Here is a 23,674-nt window from a genome sequence, read left to right as displayed (position 1 = left end):
TCTTTCCCTCTGTCTTCTCTCTTATCTCTGATATCTCCATCCCTTCCTCTTTACCTCAGAAACAACTGATCATCTGTTTCACCAGAACACACTTTGCATAAAATCCCTTCCAGACATGTTCAGTGACAACAGCCTGTTTTTGATGTTAAGTTTTTAGGTCCCTGAGTCAGTCCATTTCTGTGAGGATGTGATGGCATTCAAGCCTGAAGATTATTTTGGACAAATGTTAATAATAATAATGTAAATAATCTGAATTTTTCATCTTTTTGATGAAGAAAATTGTAAACTTTAAAGATTCATGGGGTGAAAGTTTTAATAAACTGTGTAGTACCTTGTTGAAAGTCATGCCATCAGTTAACTTCAAACAAAAATAATTCACAAAGTATTTTTTTTATTTTTATTTTTTTTTTATCACCTGTGCCTCTTAAACAAAACTCGCATATGAAAATATCATCTGTAGTAAGTGGGTCATATGAAAAAATTCCAAAATTATTCGAAACATTATATCCACACACCAACATCCTGGATTACACTCAGCTGCAAATGATGCTCAGTCCACTTTACTCAATGTCAGCTGTCAATTAGCAGGTTAAAATGCCCCCGTGAACCATGACTGGGCTGTGGAAAAGTGGACCTGTGTTCCCTGGAGTGTTGGAGCACTATCTAATACATTTAAGGTGAGTTGGGAGTTCATCCAGCACCAGAACCTGACCACATTAACGCTCAGTTGCAAGGATATAATCAGGTCTACACAGCAGATTTCAAAGATTTGTTTCAAAATATGACACAGACTTAGAAAAAGTGATGTTAGAAGAGGTTTTCCTCATTGTTCTTATCTCTTTCCATGTTTCTGGGAGTCTGTAGAAGGGTGAATGTGTCAATGAATGAAATGCAGATGAATGTTAAGGAATCTCATGATAAGGACAACTGTGTTTGTGGGTGAAACTGATGGCTGTGCGCTCAGAGTATCCTAAGATTCCTCTGTGAGTAACAGGTGTAGGATGTGTTTCCTGAGACTGGAAGTTAATGAACTCTCAAATCCTCCTGTAACCAGTCCATGAAGCTGGAGCTTTTTAGAGCTGTGTCTGTGTGTGACATTAATATATAAAGACATATGTAGTGTTCCCAAAACAACCTGTAACATCGTAAACACACACACTTTGCTAAGTGAGCTTACTTCTTTTGATTTTTAAACCAACTTTTCTTACATATATCAGCTATAATACTGAAAACAGATAGAATTTAACAAACACTGAAATTCAGAATTTAAACCTGTAACCTAGATTGTGTTTTTTTCTTTGTTTTTCCTAGCATGTGTCAGTTATTATATACTTTGATGAAAGAATAAATACGAGCAAAAAATGTATAATAATTCATACAGACACGTATTAATTGTAAAAGTGGGAATAACAAAGTAATTATGCTCCACATTCCATATGATTTAATAAAGTTTATTACTTATATATCTGAGGAAACTGTGATAAAACAGAGCAAAGGGTGAATAAAGTTTAGAACATTGGAAAATTCCAAAAGGAGCATAGAATTTTGATTAAAAGTGAACAAAATATTTAAATCTGACATTTGAATATAAAATGTTTTCCAAAGGGGTTTCCTATCAGCATCATCAGATTTGTTTATCATTAACATATGATTTGAAGGTTTTTTTTTTTATATATATATAAGTTACATTCAGTTCAATATTCTCTCTAATTTCAATAAAAAAAGATAATAATAACTCTCTAACTGTACATGTGTCAAGGAAATAAGCTACTCACAGTCTAAATCAAGTGTAAACTCTGTATTGTATAATACATAAATACATATAGAAATCCCCATAGAACATGCTTTAAACTAGATGTGTCCACTCAACAAACTAATTCTGCTTGTTTCCTGACCGAGGAACACAAAGTTTAGGAAAAAGAAAGGTTCGATCTACACACCAAACATCATAGTTTAGAATCAAAGTGTAAATATTACTTCACCACCCATAAAGCCCTGTAATAACTCAAGAAAACATAAAACACCACTGAACCTGAGGATCTTCTGACACTGGGTCCTGAAGAGGGCGCTCATCTGGCTTCAGTCTTCATTTCTGAGAGGAAGAAGAAAATTTATATTAACTTCAATATTCCAGTTACAAACAAAGTGCAGACTTCAGTAGTTGGAGCAGATGAAGATGAGCTGCTGGTTCTGTGGCAGACTGACCCACTGCTGTCCTCCACTCGATCCCACCGCTCCAGATCTCTCTCCAGAACCACAGTCTTCTCCCCTGGTCCCATTCCCTGGAGCCCAGTTCTGGTAGCAGATGGAGAACCCACTGACCCAGAACCAGAAGCCCTGTCTGCAGGTGGTACGTAGCCCCAGCCAAACGTGATCAGTGGAGGCTTTCTGAGCCACCTCCATCACCCAGGACTGGACCTCCTCAGAGTGAACTGAGACCAGATCCACATAGTTCTCCCTGCAGTATCTCAGAGCATCTTTCCAGTTGCGTGTCTGATTCACCAACACCAGCTGATCTGGAGATAGAAGGAAAGCAGGATGTTTTAGTAACTGTGTGTGAGGTCAAACAGGACGATCTACAGAGGGTTGTATATTCAATGTAAAAAAAAAAAAGTGATCTAGCACTCACTCTGGTAGCAGATGAATGGGTGCATAATTTCACATTTTTCATCATGCCACTGGCCTTGGTCCTCCATGCGCACTGCAGTACAGTTCTCTGTTTTATCCTGATAATTTGGCTGGCCAGAATTCCAGTATCGGAATGAAGAGTTACTCTGATCTGACCACTGCCAGGAGTCGTTGAACAGACCGATCCACACATTACTACTACTACTTGTAGTTGTCATACTCCAGATCTGCTGGTTCTCACTCTGGTCTCTAACACTGGTCAGATCTGTGTAGTTCTCTCTGCAGTAGCTCTGAGCTTCACGCCAGGTCAGGTTCACATCAGGAATAAACCGATATGTTTGATTATGTGCCTTGTTTCCTGAAAACACAAGAGTTATTTTATCTATGGCTCTGTTACAGTACAGTTCTCTCTTCTTCAGCAGCCAGAAGAACAGTTAATGATACACATCTACTCAATATGGTCAAAGGTATGTTGATACTAGTTTTACTGGTCACAAGGCGTGGACACACCCAGGATGGAGCCCTAGTCCATCACAGGGCATCACACACTCAGCAGGTCACTCACACCTAAGAACACTGTTAGTGGCCAATCAAACTACTAATGTGTGTTTTTGAATCGTGGGAGGAAACCCACGCATACACAGAAAGAACACACAACTCCACAACCCAGAGATGTGTGACAGTAACACCACATGATTGGGGAAAGATGTTTTCTAAAAGTTCAAACAGATGTAAAGTGTCCACATACATTTGGCCATAGAGTGTAAGAGGCCAGTAGCTCTATATATGTAAGAAATGTATATGATTTTCAGTACTCTGTATCTGTGTGATCTTACCATCATAACACACAAAAGAGTATTGATGATTACAGCCATCATCCAGCCAGGTTCCATCATATTTCTGCATCGCAACACAGAACTCTCTCCCTCTAGCATTGTTTGGTTCTCCACTGTTCCAGTTCCTGTACTCCTCTCCCTCACTGTACATATCTCCATCACCCAGATGGTGATGCTCACTGTGAGCACTGTGGCAACAGCAATGCTGGTATTTTACGTATTTTTTTTGTCATATATTTTAACAGTACAATTCATTCATTTATTTATTGTCTGTAACCACTTATCTAGTTCAGGTTCACGGTGGGTCTGGAGCTTACCTGGAATTTTTGGGCTCAAGGCAGGAATACACCCTGGAGGGGGCGCCAGTCTTTTACAGTATAATATTTTTTCATATATTTTAACAGCATTTTATTGTATATTAATTATGGTATATAACAGTAGTTTTATTATTATTATTATTATTATTATTATTATTGTTATTTGGTAGTAAATATTTCAAAATGGCTCTCTTTTAATTCTTCAACATTCTTCTAAATAAAGGTGGAATTCCAGAAGGACACACATGACATGGATTTTTGTTAAAGCAGTTTATTTAAAGCGCTCAATTATTTTTACAGTCGAATGAATGACTTTACTGAACTCATGACCATAAGAGGCTTAGTTAAGTAGCATAAATTACAGTGTAGCACTGGTTTAAAATAGCATCAAAAACACTGGCTGGAACCTAGTAACTGTAAAAATGCAAATACGGTGAGGAATCTCAGCTAGTGTTGGGCTGGGATCTTCAATCACTGATGACATGTCCCTATAAAACAAACAAACAAAACAATTAGCAATAACATGTCACTGCTAAAATATAAATATATAGAGAGCTAATAGGCTAGCTTATATTTGTAACATGCTATGTAACATTGCTGAAGCTACAGAGCTTCTTTGTTCATTTTAGTAACTTAATGAAATAAACCTAATGAACATCATCTGAAATCTTAAAGGCTCATTAATTATGCAGACTACTCATTATTGGACATTATCATCAATATCAGGAGAAAAGCCTAATGCTAACAGCTACCTACCTGCTTGCCTGAAGTTCATGTGGAATTTTTACTGAAACTGTGTAGTCCAAATATCTTCCTCACAAATTAGTCGTCTCACGAACAATGGAGGATTCATTTTTCTTCTGATAATTAAATCAATAAACACTTCTAGGTGCTCCATGCACTGACTGAATGCTGTGCTGATGTGCAACACAGTCCAACCACAAAGACTAGAGATGTTGACGAACAGTGGGGAAAATAAGTAGCTGAGCCACATCATCCTTCTCGCCCCAAGCTCAGGAAATTTCCACATTTGTGACTCAAGAAGTAAGTGCATTTTGAGCAGAAATCATTAAAACAGAAACATTAGCCTACAGTCATCAGTACGATGCTGATGGATAGGGACTGGACTCGTAAAGAAAAGATGGTGCATGTTTCCAGAGCTTGACAGAAAGTACTGTATTCTGGTAAATTACAGTTATTTACTGTTGTTGCCTGAAAACATTGCTGTTTATTTACATTTGAAGTATGAATATTTTACAGTAATTTATAATTATTCTAAAATATGGTAAGATGATGTTTTAAATCCACCATAAATTTACAGCAATTTGTTAGATGGAATTATTTTGCATAAAGTACAAGGGCAAAAAAATGTAAAATATGAGAAAAACAAAATAACTGTGGCCTTTGAGCCCTCAGACACCTCTGCATTGGTAATAGATTGCTTCACCACAGTGACGTTTTGACAATTGTTTCTCAGTAAACACAATTTACAAACAGAAGTGAAGACACACTCACCTGAGAAAAAGTAGATGACAGAAACCCAGGGGCCTGGAGGTTGTGGGTTTGATTCCCGCTCCGGGTGACTGTCTGTGAGGAGTTGGTGTGTTCTACCCGTGTCTGCGTGGGTTTCCTCCGGGTGTGCCGGTTTCCTCCTACAGTCCAAAAACACACATTGGTAGGTGGATTGGTGACTCAAAAGTGTCTGTAGGTGTGAATGTGTGTGTGTCTGTGTTGCCCTGTGAAGGACTGGCGCCCCCTCCAGGGTGTATTCCCGCCTTGCGCCCAATGATTCCAGGTAGGCTCAGGACCCACCGCGACCCTGAATTGGATAAGGGTTACAGATAATGAATGAATGAATGAATACTAAATTATACTCTACTGCTGAATAGAAGATAATGTGCTCTGTGAACACTGCTGTGGATATTTGATGGAGGACATTGTGCATTTTCTGACATCGTTTTCCCCATGAATCATGAGAATGTAGTTGGGGCTGTGTCTATGTTTTATATTTTTTAAAGAACAAGGACCCATGAATTTTAGTAGCAATCTCTTGGTATTGTTTAATTAACTACAGAGAACTTTGGAGATTACTTCTAATGTCAAAAATAATCCTATACCGATCTTATTCCAAAACATTCACTTAGTAGTTTAACAATTACATTCCTGTACTTACAAATACAACATCTAGAACCTGTTATTTCTGTCTTCATGAGAAATGTCATTCTTTTTGATTGTGACCAAATCAGGTAATATCTAGAACCTGTCTGAGGCCTCTGTGTATTTTATCACACTACAAAGTATATTCATCTAGTGTGTTCTTATTTCTCTTAAAAAATGTAGTTTGTAGAACCTGTGTAGGTTCTCAGTGTAGTTCAGTGATGTTTCTCAGAGTGATTCTCCAGTTCTTTTGGAGTGTGTACCTCACAGTAACTGGGTCACTATGTAGAACTTTCTCTTTATCCAGTGTCCACTATGAAAACTAACCCCAGCAGAAGACTGGAGCAGCTTCTTTAGCTCTGAGTTAATGTTAATGAAACATGAATCCTACCTCGGTGTTGGTTCTGTTCTCCTCTCGGCGTCCACTTCTGTCGTCTTCTCTTCTCCCTGTGACTCTGTATCTCTCTCTATCCTCTCTCTCTTATCTCTGACCTCTCTAACTCCTCCTCTGTACCTCACCTATAGGTCTGAGTGGATCGTCTGTTTCACCTACACATACTTTACATAAAATCCCCTCATCACATGGACAGAGAAAAGAGACACTTTTATTTGACATTTAGAGCCCAGGACCAGTGTATTTCTGTGAGCATTTGGTAGCATTCAACCACAAGGAGTGTAAGTACTCAACAAGAAACTGGACAGCAAATGTTTTAAGGTTGAATTATCAATCCTTAATTGAAGTATAAAAATTAATGTTGATGATGACATAATGGGAACATGAACGAAGGTGAACGGGTTTATTAAAATCAGACAGTGATACTATCTCTCTCTCTCTCCCTCTCTCTCTCTCGTTCTCTCTCTCTCTCTCTCTCTCTCTCTCTCTCTCTCTCTCTCTCTCTCTCTCTCTCTCTCCCTCTCTAAACCCCTCCTCTTTACCTCCGACACCAGACTGATGGACGTCTGCTTCACCAAAACATGTTTTGCATAAAAGTCAGGTGCAGCACACGTCCAGTCAACAACAACCTCTTGTTTTTGATATTAACCCTTTAGGGCCATGAGACTGTTGTAGTGAGGTGTCAGTGGTTTCACACAAACCATGTTTTTCAAATGAATTATTTTCTATTTTATGAATTATTTCTTTGAACTACAACTCACATGAGATGAAGAATTCAGCTCCTTTGGCACACTCTACAGATCATGTTCTCACCGCACTTCCAGAAGGTGCAAGACCAACCAAAATGTCATCAGTCCTGATTCTCATAGACCACCCTGCAGTCTTTGATGCAGTCGACCACCTGTCTGTCCCTCACCAGCTTTAAATCACCGGCTCTGCACAGCAGTGCTTTACATTGTACCTGGATGTTCAGCTCATGATATCACTAAGGTAACAACTGGTGCTTCTGGTTTCATTTGTAATTTTATTTGTTTCATCATGGTATTATCACATATTTTTACACGTGTGGTTTTACAGAGACTCCTATGTGTTAAGAATATTATAAAAACAGTCCTGTAGATTATATTTAATAGAAATAAATGTCAGACACTGAAATCATTAGGTCACACTGACGTCCAGAACGTAAACACAGGCTTTAGGACGTGGAAACACCAGGGTCATGTGGGTTCAGGATATGTGCCGGTGATTTGCATTCACAGTTTACAGGTGTCAGACAGGTGTAAACACACTACGTCAGCATGAGTTTCTGGACATTTCTGAAAGGAAGGGTATGAACAAGGAAAGAGTTTATGAAAATTAGACAGTGATGTTATCAGCAGCTGCTCTGCTCTGAGATGGTTTGCTCACCTCAGTCTAATAAACACCAACCCAGCAGTGACCACCTTATGTCCAGTAGAACTAAATACATGTCCAAATGTCCACAACGTCCAAATGTAAGGACAGTGTTTGTAGTTAGTGAGGTCTGCGTCTTTAAGCTGCACACATTGTAGACAACGGTTGTAATAACTCCATAGCCAAGCACTGACTGGTAGAATGGGATGATCTGAAGCAGCTGCACGTGAGGCTGAGACCACCATGCCCTAAACAAAAGTGTGGGTTTGAAGTGTAGAAACACCCATTTTCTCAGCAGGGATTTTTTTTTTTTTTTTTAGTGTTACAATGTCCACTTCAATATTCCAGTGACAAACAAAGAGTAACTGACCTCAGTAGGTGGAGCAGATAAAGTTGAGCTGCTGGTTCTCAGGCAAACTGATCCACTGCTGTCCTCCACTCGAATTTACCACTCCAGATCTCTCTAGAGAGCAACAGTCTTCTCCCCCGGTCTCGTTCCCTGGAGCCCAGTTCTGGTAGCAAATGGACTCTCCACTGACCCAGAACCAGAAGCCAAGGGTGCAGGTGTGACGTAGCCCCAGCCAAACGTAATCAGTGGAGGCTTTCTGAGCCACCTCCATCACCCAGGACTGGACCTCCACAGAGTGAATTGAGACCAGATCCACATGCTTCTCCCGACAGTATCTCAGAGCTTCTTTCCAGGTTAGAGTCAGATTCATCAACACTATTTTATCTGGAGACAACAGGACAGAGGTCAATGAGAAACAACAGACAGCATTTAATGAGTTTAAAATTGTTAATTAAGTGTATATTATAATTAATCAGCTCATTGTTGAATCAGTGAATCATGACTCACTCTCTCGACAGACGAAGGGGAGCTTGTTGTCACAGGTCAGATTAGTCCACTGACCGTCCTCAGTCACTACGGCACACTGCTGCTGTCCATTTTTACCATATTTATCTGGTCCAGACCTCCAGTATCGGAATGAGGAGTTACTCTGATCTGACCACTGCCAGGAGTCGTTGAACAGACCGATCCAGACACTATCGTTGTTATGAGATGATTTTGATATACTCCAGATCTCCTGGTTCTCTGTCTGGTTCCTCACAGTGACCAGATCTGTGTAGTGTTCTCTGCAGTAGCTCTGAGCTTCATGCCAGGTCTTTGTCTCATTCATAAATATATATCTGTGAGTGCTGTTCTTTTCTGAAACATTGATTCAGTCAGAATTTACAATTTTCCGATCCATTTAATAAAGTGATAATGCTTTACATGAATCTGAATCTGGGAGTTCTTACCGTCATAACACACAAAAGGGTGTAGTTTATCGCATCTGTCATCATTCCATTTTCCAGTATTTTTCCACATTGTGACACAGTATTCTGTCCCTTTATAGTTGTCTGGTTTTCCACTGTCCCAGTTCCTGTACTCCGCTCCCTCACTGTAGAGACCTCCATCAGCCAGAGACCACAGCCATCTCCCAGTGTTCCCTCTGTTTAGACCGATCCACACTGAGCTGGTAGTTTTATCTTTGAGAGTCGTGTTCAGGTTCTTCATCTCCTCCATGTTGTTGACGGTGGCCAGATCAGTGTGGTTCTGTCTGCAGTAGCTCTGAGCTTCAGTCCAGTTTTTACTCTCATTCACAAAGTGATATTGATGAGAACCTGATGCAGATACATCATTGTCATCTGTTAAAAACATTAGAGGAAGTAAAATTGTTAAGTTTTATATAAGTGAATAGGTTAAGATGTGTTGTGTTAATCCTTATTTGCTATGTTATTTACATGGGCAAATAGTTGTCAGTGAATCATGACTCACTCTCTTGGCAAATGAAGGGGAGTTCCTCATCACAGATCAGATTAGTCCACTGACCATGCTTGGAAACCATGGCACACTCCTGTTTCTGATTTTCACCATAATTATCTGGTCCAGATGTCCAGTATCGGAATGAGGAGTTACTCTGATCTGACCACTGCCAAGAGTCATTGAACAGACCGATCCAGACATAACTGGAGTTTAGAGATAACTTTGATAAATTCCAGATCTCCTGGTTCTCCGTCTGGTTCCTCACAGTGACCAGATCTGTGTAGTGTTCTCTGCAGTAGCTCTGAGCTTCAGGCCAGGTCTTTGTTTCATTCATAAATATATATCTGTGGGTGCTGTTCTTTTCTGAAACAAATTCAGTCAGAGTTAAAAATATTCCGATGCATTTTATGAAGTGATAATGCTTTACATTAATCTGAATCTGGGAGTTCTTACCATCATAACACACAAAACTGAAACGATTATCACATTTAATATCATTCCATTTTCCATCATCTTTCCAAATTACGACACAGTACTCTATCCCTCCAGAGTTGTTTGGTTCCCCACTTCTCCAGTTCCAATACTCTGCTCCCTCACTGTAGAGACCTCCATCACCCAGAGACCAGTGCCATCTCCCAGTGTTCCCTCTGTTTAGACCGATCCACACTGAGCTGGTAGTTTTATTTTTGAGAGTCGTGTTCAGGTTCTTCATCTCCTCCATGTTGTTGACGGTGGCCAGATCAGTGTAGTTCTGTCTGCAGTAGCTCTGAGCTTCAGTCCAGGTTTTATTCTCATTCACAAGAACATACTGATAAGGAACATCTGCAGATATCCCACACGCAGCTGTAAAGAGAACCAGGAAAAGTGTAGTTTATTGGAAATGAACACACTTAAAAGTGTTTTACAAATTCTTTAAAGCTGCTTTGTGACATCATCAGTTGTAAAAGGTATTATATAAGTATATTTTGATTTAATTTGATTTGATTTCCACACAGTGTTTAAACAAACAATCACCACTGGTTTATTCAATACTCTCTAAAACAACAGAAATACTGGACAAATACCATCAGTGTTGTTACTTGATATTTTTTACTAGATTTTATCCAGATACTTGGCCAGAAACATGCAAATGTATTGTGAATACATGTACTGTAACTGTATATCCACTAGTGGCAATATCTGGGGTCAAAGCACTAAATTACAAATATATCCCAAAGCAGCAATACCATTTAGCTAGTGATCACTGCTACATCTGCTAATGTCTTAAACAACAATGCCTGAAGTTGACTTCATGTAGAAATGATAATGACCTGTGTGTAGGTCATAAAAAGGAATTAATGCATAATTCATTAATTTTCGGTAACCCTTATCCAGATCAGGGTCAAGGTGGGTAAGGACCCTACCAGGAATTATTGATTGTAAGGTGGGAATACAGCCTGGAATGTGGGAAGGCACCAATCCTTCATACGGCAACACACACTCACACATTTACACCTATGGACACGTCAGTTGATAATCTATCTACCAATGTGTGTTTTTGGAGCGTGGGAGGAAACCGGAGCACCCGGAGGCAACCCACGCAGACACAGGGAGAACACACCACACTCCTCACAAACAGTCACCAGGAGGAAACCCACACAGACACAGGGAGAACACACCCCCACACAGACACGGGGAGAACAAACCACACTCCTCAGACAGTCACTCGGAGGAAACCCACGCAGACACAGGGAGAACACACCACACTCCTCACAAACAGTCACCAGGAGGAAACCCACGCAGACACAGGGAGAACACACCACACACCTCACAGACAGTCACCCGGAGGAAACCCACACAGACACAGAGAGAACACACCACACTCCTCACAGACAGTCACCCGGAGGAAACCCACGCAGACACAGGGAGAACACACCACACACCTCACAGACAGTCACCCGGAGGACATCCACGCAGACACAGGGCCAACACACAACACTCCTCACAGACAGTCACCCGGGGGAAACCCACGCAGACACAGGGAGAACACACCACACACCTCACAGACAGTTACCCGGAGGACATCCACGCAGACACAGGGCGAACACACCACACTCCTCACAGACAGTCACCCGGGGGAAACCCATGCAGACACAGGGAGAACACACCACACTCCTCACAGACAGTCACCCGGAGGAAACCCACGCAGACACAGGGAGAACACACCACACACCTCACAGACAGTCACCCGGAGGACATCCACGCAGACACAGGGCGAACACACCACACTCCTCACAGACAGTCACCCGGGGGAAACCCACGCAGACACAGGGAGAACACACCACACACCTCACAGACAGTCACCCGGAGGACATCCACGCAGACACAGGGCGAACACACCACACTCCTCACAGACAGTCACCCGGGGGAAACCCACGCAGACACAGGGAGAACACACCACACTCCTCACAGACAGTCACCCGGGGGAAACCCACGCAGACACAGGGAGAACACACCACACTCATCACAGATAATCACCCTGAGCAGGACTCGAACTCCAAACCTCCAGGTCCCTGGAGCTGTGACTGAGACACAACCTGCTGCACCACTGTGCCACAACTATCTACTAATTCTTTAGAAATAATTAAAAAATATACATAAAAATCACAAACACAAACAGAAACAATCTCTGACCTGAGAAAAGGAAAAAGATGAAAATACTCCTCAGGTCCATTTCTAAAAGAAAATTCAGAAGAATTATACTTTACATATCTTTGAACATCAGCAATAAAATATGAAAGTTTACCAATAGTATTTTCTCTGACTGTAGAGATTATATTAAAATCTAGAATGTTCCCCCTGGTCAATTTAATTTTTACTTTTTATTTATTTATTTATTTATTTATTTATTTATTTATATATATATATATATTTTTTACCCTTGTTCTTTTTTACAACAGCATCCTGGCAAACAGCAAAGGTTTACATGGAAATAAATTAATGGATATTGTCACTGTCTAGAGGAGAAAAAAGGATTAATGATTTCAAGAACTCTTGATGAATGAACCAATAGAAATGTTCAAAAATTACTGAGAAACAAATCTATCACTCTTTTATATTACTTTTTTGAAGATCAATGTTTTTTTTATTTATTTGATTATTTTTTGATAGTGACCGTATAAGATGAAATGAAATATAGAGGAAGAAAATATATTTTTTAAATGCTATATGAGGATATATGAAGCAGTAGAAAATATTAGATCAAATGAACTGAATCAAACAGCACAGAAGTAATTTGATGAATCAGTAACGATATGTTTGGTGTTAAAAGTTGAGACGGACATAAATACCTTTAATTTGAATGTTTCCTGAAGTGTATTTCACTTGTTTGTGGAAGAAGAGTTAGAGTTATAAAAATGTTTAATACAGCCGGTATCTACCTATATCTGATATTTGGTCCACGGTGTACATCCAACTAAAACAAACCCTAAAACTATTTCTGCTTTCGATACTTTATCATTGTCTTCTTCCACAAACAAGTGAAATACACTTCAGGAAACATTCAAATTAAAGATATTTATGTCCGTCTCAACTTTTAACACCAAACATATCGTTACTGATTCATCAAATTACAAATGTTGGTGACTGACCAATGAAAGTGTTGTAAATGAGTGTGAACCTGTGTATATTGTGAAGAGTGTGTAAAACACCCCTGCAACTTCATTACCTGTGTTTTCACAGATTTTATCTCTAGACTCTAACTCTGGTAATAAATCCATCTAGATTTGAGGGATTTTTTACACAATACTTCATCTTTCTGGGAGGCCCGGTGGCGCAGCAGGTAGTGTTGCAGTCACACAGGGACCTGGAGGTTGTGGGTTCGATTCTCACTCCGGGTGACTGTCTGTGAGGAGTTGGTGTGTTCTCCCCGTGTCTGCGTGGGTTTCCTCCGGGTGTTCTGGTTTCCTCCCACAGTCCAAAAACACACATTGGTAGGTGGATTGGTGACTCAAAAGTGTCTGTGAATGTGTGTGTGTCTGTGTTGCCCTGTGAAGGACTGGCGCCCCCTCCAGGGTGTATTCCAGCCTTGCGCCCAATGATTCCAGGTAGGCTCTGGACCCCCACGACCCTGAACTGGATAAGCGCTTACAGATAATGAATGAATGAATGAACTTCATCTTTCTCTGTTTTATACCTTAAAATGTTCAGAAAAATTCTAGAACCAGTCTGGGATCGCAGTGTAATTTAGTAACGTTGCTAAGTGTAGTTTCCATATATTTTGTTCTTGGTAATTCACACAAGAAAATGTCTAATATCCAAAAGAATTATGGATTATTTGAAAAAAAAAAAATTACTCAGCTATTATCTAGAACCTGTGTGTAGTTCAATGATGTTCCAGATAGTAATTCTCCAGTTCTTTTGGAGTGTGTACCTCACAGTAACTGGGTCACTATGTAGAACTTTCTCTTTATCCAGTGTCCTCTATGAAAACTAACCCCAGCAGAAGACTGGAGCAGCTTCTTTAGCTCTGAGTTAATGTTAAAGAAACATGAATCCTACCTCTGTGTTGGTTCTGTTCTCCTCTCGGCATCCACTTCTGTCGTCTTCTCTTCTCCCTCTGACTCTGTAACTCTCTCTCTCTCTCGCCAAACCCCTCCTCTTTACCTCCGACACCAGACTGATGGACATCTGCTTCACCAAAACATGTTTTGCATAAAAGTCAGGTGCAGCACACGTCCAGTCAACAACAACCTCTTGTTTTGATATTAACCCTTTAGGGCCCTGAGACTGTTGTAGTGAGGTGTCAGTGGTTTCACACAAACCATGTTTTTCAAATGAATTATTTTCTATTTTATGAATTATTTCTTTGAACTACAACTCACATGAGATGAAGAATTCGGCTCCTTTGGCACACTCTACAGATCATGTTCACACCGCACTTCCAGAAGGTGCAAGACCAACCAAAATGTCATCAGTCCTGATTCTCATAGACCACCCTGCAGTCTTCGATGCAGTCGACCACCTGTCTGTCCCTCACCAGCTTTAAATCACCGGCTCTGCACAGCAGTGCTTTACATTGTACCTGGATGTTCAGCTCATGATATCACTAAGGTAACAACTGGTGCTTCTGGTTTCATTTGTAATTTTATTTGTTTCATCATGGTATTATCATATATTTTTACACGTGTGGTTTTACAGAGACTCCTATGTGTTAAGAATATTATAAAAACAGTCCTGTAGATTATATTTAATAGAAATAAATATCAGACACTGAAATCATTAGGTCACACTGATGTCCAGAACGTAAACACAGGCTTTAGGACGTGGAAACACCAGGGTCATGTGGGTTCAGGATGTGTGCCGTTGATTTGCATTCACAGTTTACAGGCGTCAGACAGGTGTAAACACACTACGTCAGCATGAGTTTCTGGACATTTCTGAAAGGAAGGGTATGAACAAGGAAAGAGTTTATGAAAATTAGACAGTGATGTTATCAGCAGCTGCTCTGCTCTGAGATGGTTTGCTCACCTCAGTCTAATAAACACCAACCCAGCAGTGACCACCTTATGTCCAGTAGAACTAAATACATGTCCAAATGTCCACAACGTCCAAATGTAAGGACAGTGTTTGTAGTTAGTGAGGTCTGCGTCTTTAAGCTGCACACATTGTAGACAACGGTTGTAATAACTCCATAGCCAAGCATTGACTGGTAGAATGGGATGCTCTGAAGCAGCTGCACATGAGGCCGAGACCACCATGCCCAAAACTAAAGTGTGGATTTGAAGTGTAGAAACCACCATAGTCTCAGCAGGAACTTTTTTTCTTTTGTGCAAATTCTGAATTGTTCTGCGGGATGTAGATGTAGATGTGTGAATATTCTACAAATAGTAGGATGTTTATTGGAGGCTTAAACTGATTGAGATATTTGGTCCAAGGCATTCATTCACCTTCAGGCTTTTGTTTCCATCATTTAAGTTCCAATTGTGAACCCTTAAAGTGAGGAAAATATTGTACCAAAAAGGGACACAGGGTCTGAGAATACATTAAACGAGGTGGCCATGCTCAGTCCTTGTAGGTACCATCACAGGGAACACAACAAACTTTACCTTAATTTAAGGTGGTGGTTTCCAAACGTGGGGGCGCAGGAAGGCGATGAGGCCGGTCAGTCATAGCGTGAATTTCTATATCTATTATTCACTTTCTTATTTATTTATTTGAACTGTTATTTGTGGTGGTTCAGGGAATACAGCCTTGCATTGCACAAACTGCATGCACTATCACAGTTTATATACTCCTTATCTAATTTAAGGAGATACTTCTTGTTGAAGAAACCTGCAAAATAAATATAATTATTCTGAATACATTACACAGTAAAAACTGCTTATTTTCAGGTTATGAATGTACTGCTGTTCAGAGTCACACACACTCTTTATTTTAATCTTAATTCCTCAAGTTTCACATTGATACCGGGATGTCCAAGAACATTATCGCACATCATATATTTGTCCATATCATGCACCCCCAGTACAGAGAGGATTTGTGCATTTGTTTTATTAGAGCACAAGATTTACAATCAAAACTTCATAGAATTTTATAAAGCAGTTTTATTGATTTTATTTTTAACTGGTGACAAAACTGGTGTATAGAGAGTAATGATGATAATGACACAGCGATACACAACAAATCAAACACACACACAAAAAAAAGGACTGTAAAAATAGATCAAACCTGAAACAATGTTTAAAACTGAAATTTGAAGACCATGGTCTTTAACAATGTGTCCATTCAACAAACTCATTCTGTTTGTTTCATGACTGAGGACCACATATATTTCAGGAAGAAAACCATTCATCTGCGCACTAAACATCCAACATTGTTATCAAAATGTACATATTTACTCACCACCCATTAAACCCAGTAATAATGCAGGAAATCATAAACATCACTGAACGTAAGGATCTTCCCACTGAGGATCTTCTGTGTCTCAGAAAGGGAACACACCTGGCTTCAGTCTTCATCTTTGAGAAGAGAAAGAACCAGTGAGTGTTACAATGTCCACTTCAATATTCCAGTGACAAACAAAGTGTAACTGACCTCAGTAGATGGAGCAGATGAAGTTGAGCTGCTGGTTCTGTGGCAGACTGACCCACTGCTGTCCTCCACTCGATCCCACCGCTCCAGATCTCTCTCCAGATCTACAGTCTTCTCCCCCGGTCCCGTTCCCTGGAGCCCAGTTCTGGTAGCAGATGGACTCTCCACTGACCCAGAACCAGAAGTTGAGAGTGCAGGTGTGACGTAGCCCCAGCCAAACATGATCAGTGGAGGCTTTCTGAGCCAACTCCTTCACCCAGGACTGGACCTCCTCAGAGAGAACTGAGACCAGATCCACATGGTTCTTCCTGCAGTATTTCAGAGCATCTTTCCAGGTCCGGGTCAGATTCACCAACAGCAGCTGATCTGGAGAAGGAAGGAAAGCAGGGTGTTTTAGTAACTGTGTGTGAGGTCAAATAGGACGATCTATAGAGGGTTGTATAATCAATGTTAAAAAAAAGTGAAATGACACTCACTCTGGTAGCAGACGAATGGAATCATAATTTCACACTTTTCATCATGCCACTGGCCCTGGTCCTTCATATACACTGCAGCACATTTCTCATCCTGAGTATCTGGTTGGCCAGACCTCCAGTATCGGAATGAAGAGTTACTCTGATCTGACCACTGCCAGGAGTCGTAGAACAGACCGATCCACACATTACTATTTCTAGTTGTTATACTCCAGATCTGCTGGTTCTCACTATGGTTTCTAACACTGGTCAGATCTGTGTAGTTCTCTCTGCAGTAGCTCTGAGCTTCACGCCAGGTCTTTGCATCAGGAATAAACCTATATGTTTGATTATGTGCCTTGTTTCCTGAAAACACAAGAGTTATTTTATCTATGGCTCTGTTACAGTACAGTTCTCTCTTCTTCAGCAGCCAGAAGAACAGTTAATGATACACATCTACTCAATATGGTCAAAGGTATGTTGATACTAGTTTTACTGGTCACAAGGCGTGGACACACCCAGGATGGAGCCCTAGACCATCACAGGGCATCACACACTCAGCAGGTCACTCACACCTAAGAACACTGTTTAGTGGCCAATCAAACTAATGTGTGTTTATTAACCATGGGAGGAAACCCACACATATACAAGAAGAACACACAACACCACAACCCAGAGATGTTTGACAGTAACACCACATGATTGGGGAAAGATGTTTTCTAAAAGTTTAAACAGATGTAAAGTGTCCACATACATTTGTCCATACAGTGTAAGAGTCCAGTAGGTCTAGTTATATAAGAAATGTCTATGATTTTCAGTACTATGTGTCTGTGTGATCTTACCATCATAACACACAAAAGAGTATTTATCATTACAGTCAGTATCCACCCAGGTTCCATCTTTCTGCATCGCAACACAGAACTCACTCTTTCCAGCATTGTTTGGTTCTCCACTGCTCCAGTTCCTGTACTGCGCTCTCACTCTGTACATATCTCCATCACCCAGAGACCACTGCCATCTCCCAGTGTTCTCTCTGTTTAGACCGATCCACACTGGGCTGGTAGTTTTATCTTTGAGAATCGTGTTCAGGTTCTTCATCTCCTCCATGTTGCTGACGGTCGCCAGATCAGTGTAGTTCTGTCTGCAGTAGCTCTGAGCTTCATTCCAGGTTTTATTCTCATTCACAAAGTGATATTGATGAGGAATATGCCGCAACACACCACAGACAGCTGAGAACAACATGAAAACCAGAATATAACATTCACAGTACAATATTCATTCATTCATTCATTCATTCATTATCTGTAACCACTTATTTTGTTCAGGTTTGCATTGGGTCCAGAGCCTACCCGGAATCACTGGGCGCAAGGCAGGAATACACCCTGGCAGTAAATATTTTAAAATGGTTTTCTTTTAATTCTTCAACATTCTTCTAAATAAAGGTGGAATTCCAGAAGGACACATGACATGAAGTTTTGTTAATGTAGTTTATATAAAGCCCTCAATTATTTTTACAGTTGAATGGATGACTTTACTGAACTCAGGACCATAAGAGGCTTAGTTAAGTAGCATAAATAACAGTGTAGTACTGGTTTACAATAACATCAAAAACACTGTCTGGAACCTAGTGACTGTAAAAATGGCACTACAGTGATAAATCTGAGCTAGTGTTGGGCTGGGATCTTCAATCACTGATAACATGTCCCTAGAAAACAAACAAACAAAACTATTAGCAATAACATGTCACTGGTAAATATATATATATATATATATATATATATATATATATATATATATATATATATATATATATATATATATATATATAGAGAGAGAGAGAGAGAGAGAGAGAGAGAGAGAGAGAGAGCTAATAGGCTATCTAATAGGCTAGCTTATATTTGTAACATGCTATGTAACATTGCTGAAGCTACAGATCTTCTTCGTTCATTTTAGTAACTTAATGAAATAAACCTAATTAACATCATCTGAAATCTTAAAGGCTCATTTATTATGCAGACTAATCATTATTGGACATTATCATCAATATCAGGAGAAAAGCCTAATGCTAACAGCTACCTACCTGCTTGCCTGAATTTCATGTGAATTTTTGCTGGAACTGTGTAGTCCAAATATCTTCCTCACAAATGAATCGTATCATGAACAATGAAGGATTAATTTTTCTTCTGATAATTAAATCAATAAACACTTCTAGGTGCTACATGCACTGACTGAATGCTGTGCTGATGTGCAACACCGTCCGACCACAAAGACTAGAGGTGTTCACGAACAGTGGGGAAAATAAGCAGCTGAGCCACATCATCCTTCTCACCCCAAGTTCAGGAAATTTCCACATTTGTGACTCAAGAAGTAAGTGCATTTTGAGCAGAAATCATTAAAACAGAAACATTAGCCTACAGTCATCAGTACGATGCTGATGGATAGGGACTGGACTCGTAAAAGAAAAGATGGTGCATGTTTCCAGAGCTTGACAGAAAGTACTGTATTCTGGTAAATTACAGTTATTTACTGTTGTTGCCTGAAAACATTGCTGTTTGTTTTATGTTTGAAGTATGATAATTTAACAGTATCCATCCATCCATCCATTTTCCACCGCTTATCTGGGTCTGGGTCACAGGGGAAGCAATCCGAGTAAAAAAACCCAGACCTCCCTCTCCCCAGCCACTTCTTCCAGCTCCTCCTGGGGTATACCAAGGTGTTCCCAGTGCAGTGTAGTCTCTCCACCGGGTTCTTGGTCTGCCCCGGGGCCTCCTCCCCATTGGACATGCCCAGAACACCTCAGCAAGAAAGCGTCCAGGAGGCATTCGACCCAGATGCCCGAACCACCTCAAATGGCTCCTCTCGACATGGAGGAGCGGCAGGTAAACTCCCGGATGTCCGAGCTCCTAACCTTGTCTCTAAGGGAGAGTCCAGACATCCTGCGGAGAAAACTCATTTCAGCCGCTTGTACTCGCGATCTCATTCTTTCGGTCGATACCCAAAGCTCGTGACCATAGGTGATGGTTGGGACATAGATTGAACAGCAAATCAAGAGCTTTGCTTTTCTGCTCAGCTCTCTCTTCACCACAACGGACCGGTACAGAGCCCGCATTACTGCTGACGCTGCACCTATCCGCCTGTCAATCTCACGCTCCATTTTTCCCTCACTCGTGAACAAGACCCCGAGGTATTTAAACTCCTCCACTTGAGGCAGGATCTCACTTCCAACCTGGAGAGAGCACTCCACCCTTTTCCGACTAAATACCATGTACAGCCCCAGAACCTTGAGGAACCCGGGATGAACTTCATCCACCTCCAGGGCCCTACCCGCCAAGGAGTTTTCCTACCACCTCAGGCACCTTAGCCCCAGTGATAGACGAGCCCTCCTCAGGGTCCCCAAACTTTACTTCCTCTGTGGAAGACGTGCTGGTGGGATTGAGAAGATCCTCAAAATATTCCTTCCACCGCCTAATGATGTCCACAGTTGAGGTCAACAATTCCCCACCCCCACCATATACAGTCAGGCATGACAGGCACTGACAACCCTGCAGCCACAGCTCTGTTCAGCCGTCTCAACAATGGAGGTCCGGAACATGGCCCATTCGGACTCAATGTCACCGGCCTCCCCTGGGATGCAGTCGAAGCTCTGCCGGATGTGGGAGTTGAAGTTCTTTCTGACAGGTTCCTCTGCCAAACAGCAAACCCTCAGCACACATTTAGGCCTGCCAGGTCTGTCCGGCATCCTCCCCCGCCATCTGACCTAACTCACCACCAGGTGGTGATCAGTTGACAGCTCAGCAGCTCTCTTCACCTGAGTGTCCAGAACATAAGGCCGCAGGTCTGATGATACAACTATAAAGTTGATCATCTAAATTGAATCGAATGAGTGCTCTCCAGCACCCTCTCTATGGTCCCCAAGAAGGCCTGGTACTCTGAACTGCTGTTTGGTGCATAAGCACAAACAACCGTCAGAGTCCTTTCCCCAATCCGAAGGTGCAGGGAAATAACCCTCTCCTTCACTGGGGTAAACCCCAACGTAGCTGGGGGACTATGAGTAAGCCCACTCCTGCCTTACGCCACTCACCCTGGCCAACTCCAGAGTGAAAGGGCATTCAGCCCCTCTCAAGGAGATTGATTCTAGAGCCCATAATGTGTGTCGAGGTGAGGCCAACTATATCTAGCTGGTACCTCTCAACATAGCGCACCAGCTCAGGCTCTTTTCCCACCAGAGAGGTTACGTTCCATGTTCCAAAAGCCAGTTTCAGTAACCGAGGATCAGAATGCCAGGGCCTTCAACCTTGGCTGCCACCCGATCCATAATGCACCAGACCCAGATTACTACCTCTCACACAGGTGGTAAGCCCATGGAAGAGTGGACCCATGTTGCTCCTCCGGGCTGAGCCCAGCCAGACCCCATGAGTGAAAGTCCAGCCACTAGGCACTCGCCAAGGAGCCCCTCCCCCAGGCCTGGCTCCAGGGTGAGGCCCCGGTAACTCTACTCCGGGCAAGGGAGACTGTGTCCCTGTTTTTACTCTCTTCATCTTGGTCTTGATGGATCACTCTTGATGTCTGGCCCATCACCTAGAACCAATTTGCCTTGGGAGACCCTACCAGGGTCTATTGCCCCCAACAACATAGCTCCTAGGCTCACGCAGGCACACAAAACCCGCCACCACGTTGAGGTGGTGATCTGGGGATTATTCTAAAATATGGTAAGATGCTGTTGTAAATCCACCATAAATTTACAGCAGTTTGTTATATGGAGTTATTATATATACAAAAAAAATGTAAAATATGAGAAAAAAAAAAAACGAAAAAAAAACTTTGGCCTTTGAGCCCTCAGACACCACTGCATTGATAATAGATTGTTTCAACATGGTGACTTTTTGACAATTGGTTCTCAGTAAACACAATTTACAAACAGAAGTGAAGACACACTCACCTGAGAAAAAGTAGATGACAGAAACCCACTTCAGATCCATTTCTGAGAGAAAAAAAATATTACTTCAAATATAACATTACTAAATTATTCTCTACTGCTGAATAGAATATAATGTGGTCTGTGAACACTGCTGTGGATATTTGATGGAGGATGTTGCGCACTTTCTGACATAATTTTCCCCATGAATTATGAGATTGTAATTGGGGCTCTGTCTATGTTTTTATTTTATTTTTTAAATAACAAGGACCCATGAATTTTAGTAGCAATCTCTTGGTATTGTTTAATTAACTACATAGAACTTTGGAGATTACTTCTAATGTCTAAAATAATCATACACTGATCTTATTCCAAAACATTCACTTAGTATTTTAAAAATTACATCCTGTACTCACAAATACAACATCTAGAACCTGCCTTTTCTGTCTTCATGAGGAATCTAATTCATTTTTATCATGGCCAAATCAGGCAACATGTAGAACTTTCTCTTTATCCAGTGTCCACTATGAAAACTAACCCCAGCAGAAGACTGGAGCAGTTTCTTTAGCTCTGAGTTAATGTTAATGAAACATGAATCCTACCTCGGTGTTGGTTCTGTTCTCCTCTCAGTGTCCACTTCTGTCGTCTTCTCTTCTCCCTGTGACTCTGTATCTCTCTCTATCCTCTCTCTCTCTTATCTCTGATCTCTCCACGCCCTCCTTTACATCACATATAAGTCTGAGTCATTGTCTGTTTTGGGGAAAGCCACTTTGCATTATCTCTTTCATCACACGCTCAGTGACAAGAGTCAATTGTGTTTAGTATCAACCCTTTAGACTGATCCAGTCCAGTTCTGTGAGGATTTGATGGAATTAAGCCACAAATAGAGTTAATTCTCAATGAGATTTTGTCAGAATGTATTACCTTATTGAATGTACGTTCCTGGACTGCAGTTTTTATAGCTATTGATGATAAACTCTGGATTATTGTAATAACAGGTAACGTGACTCTCTGAGAACAGAGGAAACTTTTTATTAAAATTAGTCACTGATGTTATCAGCAGATGCTCTGTTCTGCTCTGAGATGCTTTGCATATCTCCATCTACCAGCACAAAGACAACAATGACCACCTTATGTCCAGTAGAACTAAATAAATGATCAAACGTCCACAATGTCCAAAAGTAAGTATAAGTTTTAAAGTTAGTGAAGTGAGTCTTTAGTGTTCACCCACTCTGGACACAAGCTGTAACATCTCTGTAGAAAAGCATTGACTGGTAGAATGTGGACCCCTGAGGCAGATGGTGGATGAATGAATGGGAACAATGTTTAATAAAAAAAATATTCAGCCATGAAAACTCTGTAATGCATTTACACATATATTCTAACAGGAACAATAATGATGTTACACACATACCATGTTTTTTCTTCTCCGAGTGACTCTCTCTCTTTCCCTCTGTCTTCTCTCTTATCTCTGATCTCTCCATCCCTTCCTCTTTACCTCAGAAACAACTGATGATCAGTTTCACCAGAACACACTTTGCATAAAATCCCTTCCAGACATGTTCAGTGACAACAACCTGTTTTTCACGTTAAGCCTTTAGGGCCCTGAGTCAGTCCATTTCTGTGAGGATGTGATGGCATTCAAGCCTGAAGATTATTTTGGACAAATGTTCTTTTTATCTGATTTTATCTGATTTCTCATCAG

At 41.0% G+C, this 23,674-nt stretch overlaps 1 protein-coding gene across 1 annotated transcript; it reads right to left on the bottom strand.

The window, feature by feature from the left end:
- Positions 1–1,764: 1,764 nt before the first annotated feature.
- On the bottom strand, positions 1,765–22,033 carry LOC136678744 (C-type lectin-like). The gene is made up of 4 exons (XM_066656873.1): positions 21,994–22,033; positions 17,079–17,420; positions 16,606–16,968; positions 1,765–2,092 (listed from the first exon to the last, which is right to left on the bottom strand). Exons 1-3 carry the CDS (start codon positions 22,031–22,033, stop codon positions 16,607–16,609), a joined length of 744 nt encoding a protein of 247 aa, XP_066512970.1. The 3' UTR covers positions 1,765–2,092; position 16,606.
- Positions 22,034–23,674: the final 1,641 nt, after the last annotated feature.

This window comes from Hoplias malabaricus, chromosome 2 (assembly GCF_029633855.1).
Source record: "Hoplias malabaricus isolate fHopMal1 chromosome 2, fHopMal1.hap1, whole genome shotgun sequence".
Lineage (NCBI taxonomy): Eukaryota > Metazoa > Chordata > Actinopteri > Characiformes > Erythrinidae > Hoplias > Hoplias malabaricus.
Note: the sequence above shows the minus strand (reverse complement) of the source record. Positions and strands in the feature narration are given on the sequence as shown.

Excerpts from the sequence above, each read along its gene's own strand:
- LOC136678744 (XM_066656873.1), bottom strand. The coding sequence starts at position 22,033 with ATGGATCTGAAGTGGGTTTCTGTCATCTACTTTTTCTCAG. Across the intron at positions 17,421-21,993 it reads TGTCATCTACTTTTTCTCAG|GAAACAAGGCACATAATCAA; the intron begins GTGAGTGTGTCT and ends TTGTGTTTTCAG. Across the intron at positions 16,969-17,078 it reads TCCATTCGTCTGCTACCAGA|ATCAGCTGCTGTTGGTGAAT; the intron begins GTGAGTGTCATT and ends TTCCTTCTCCAG.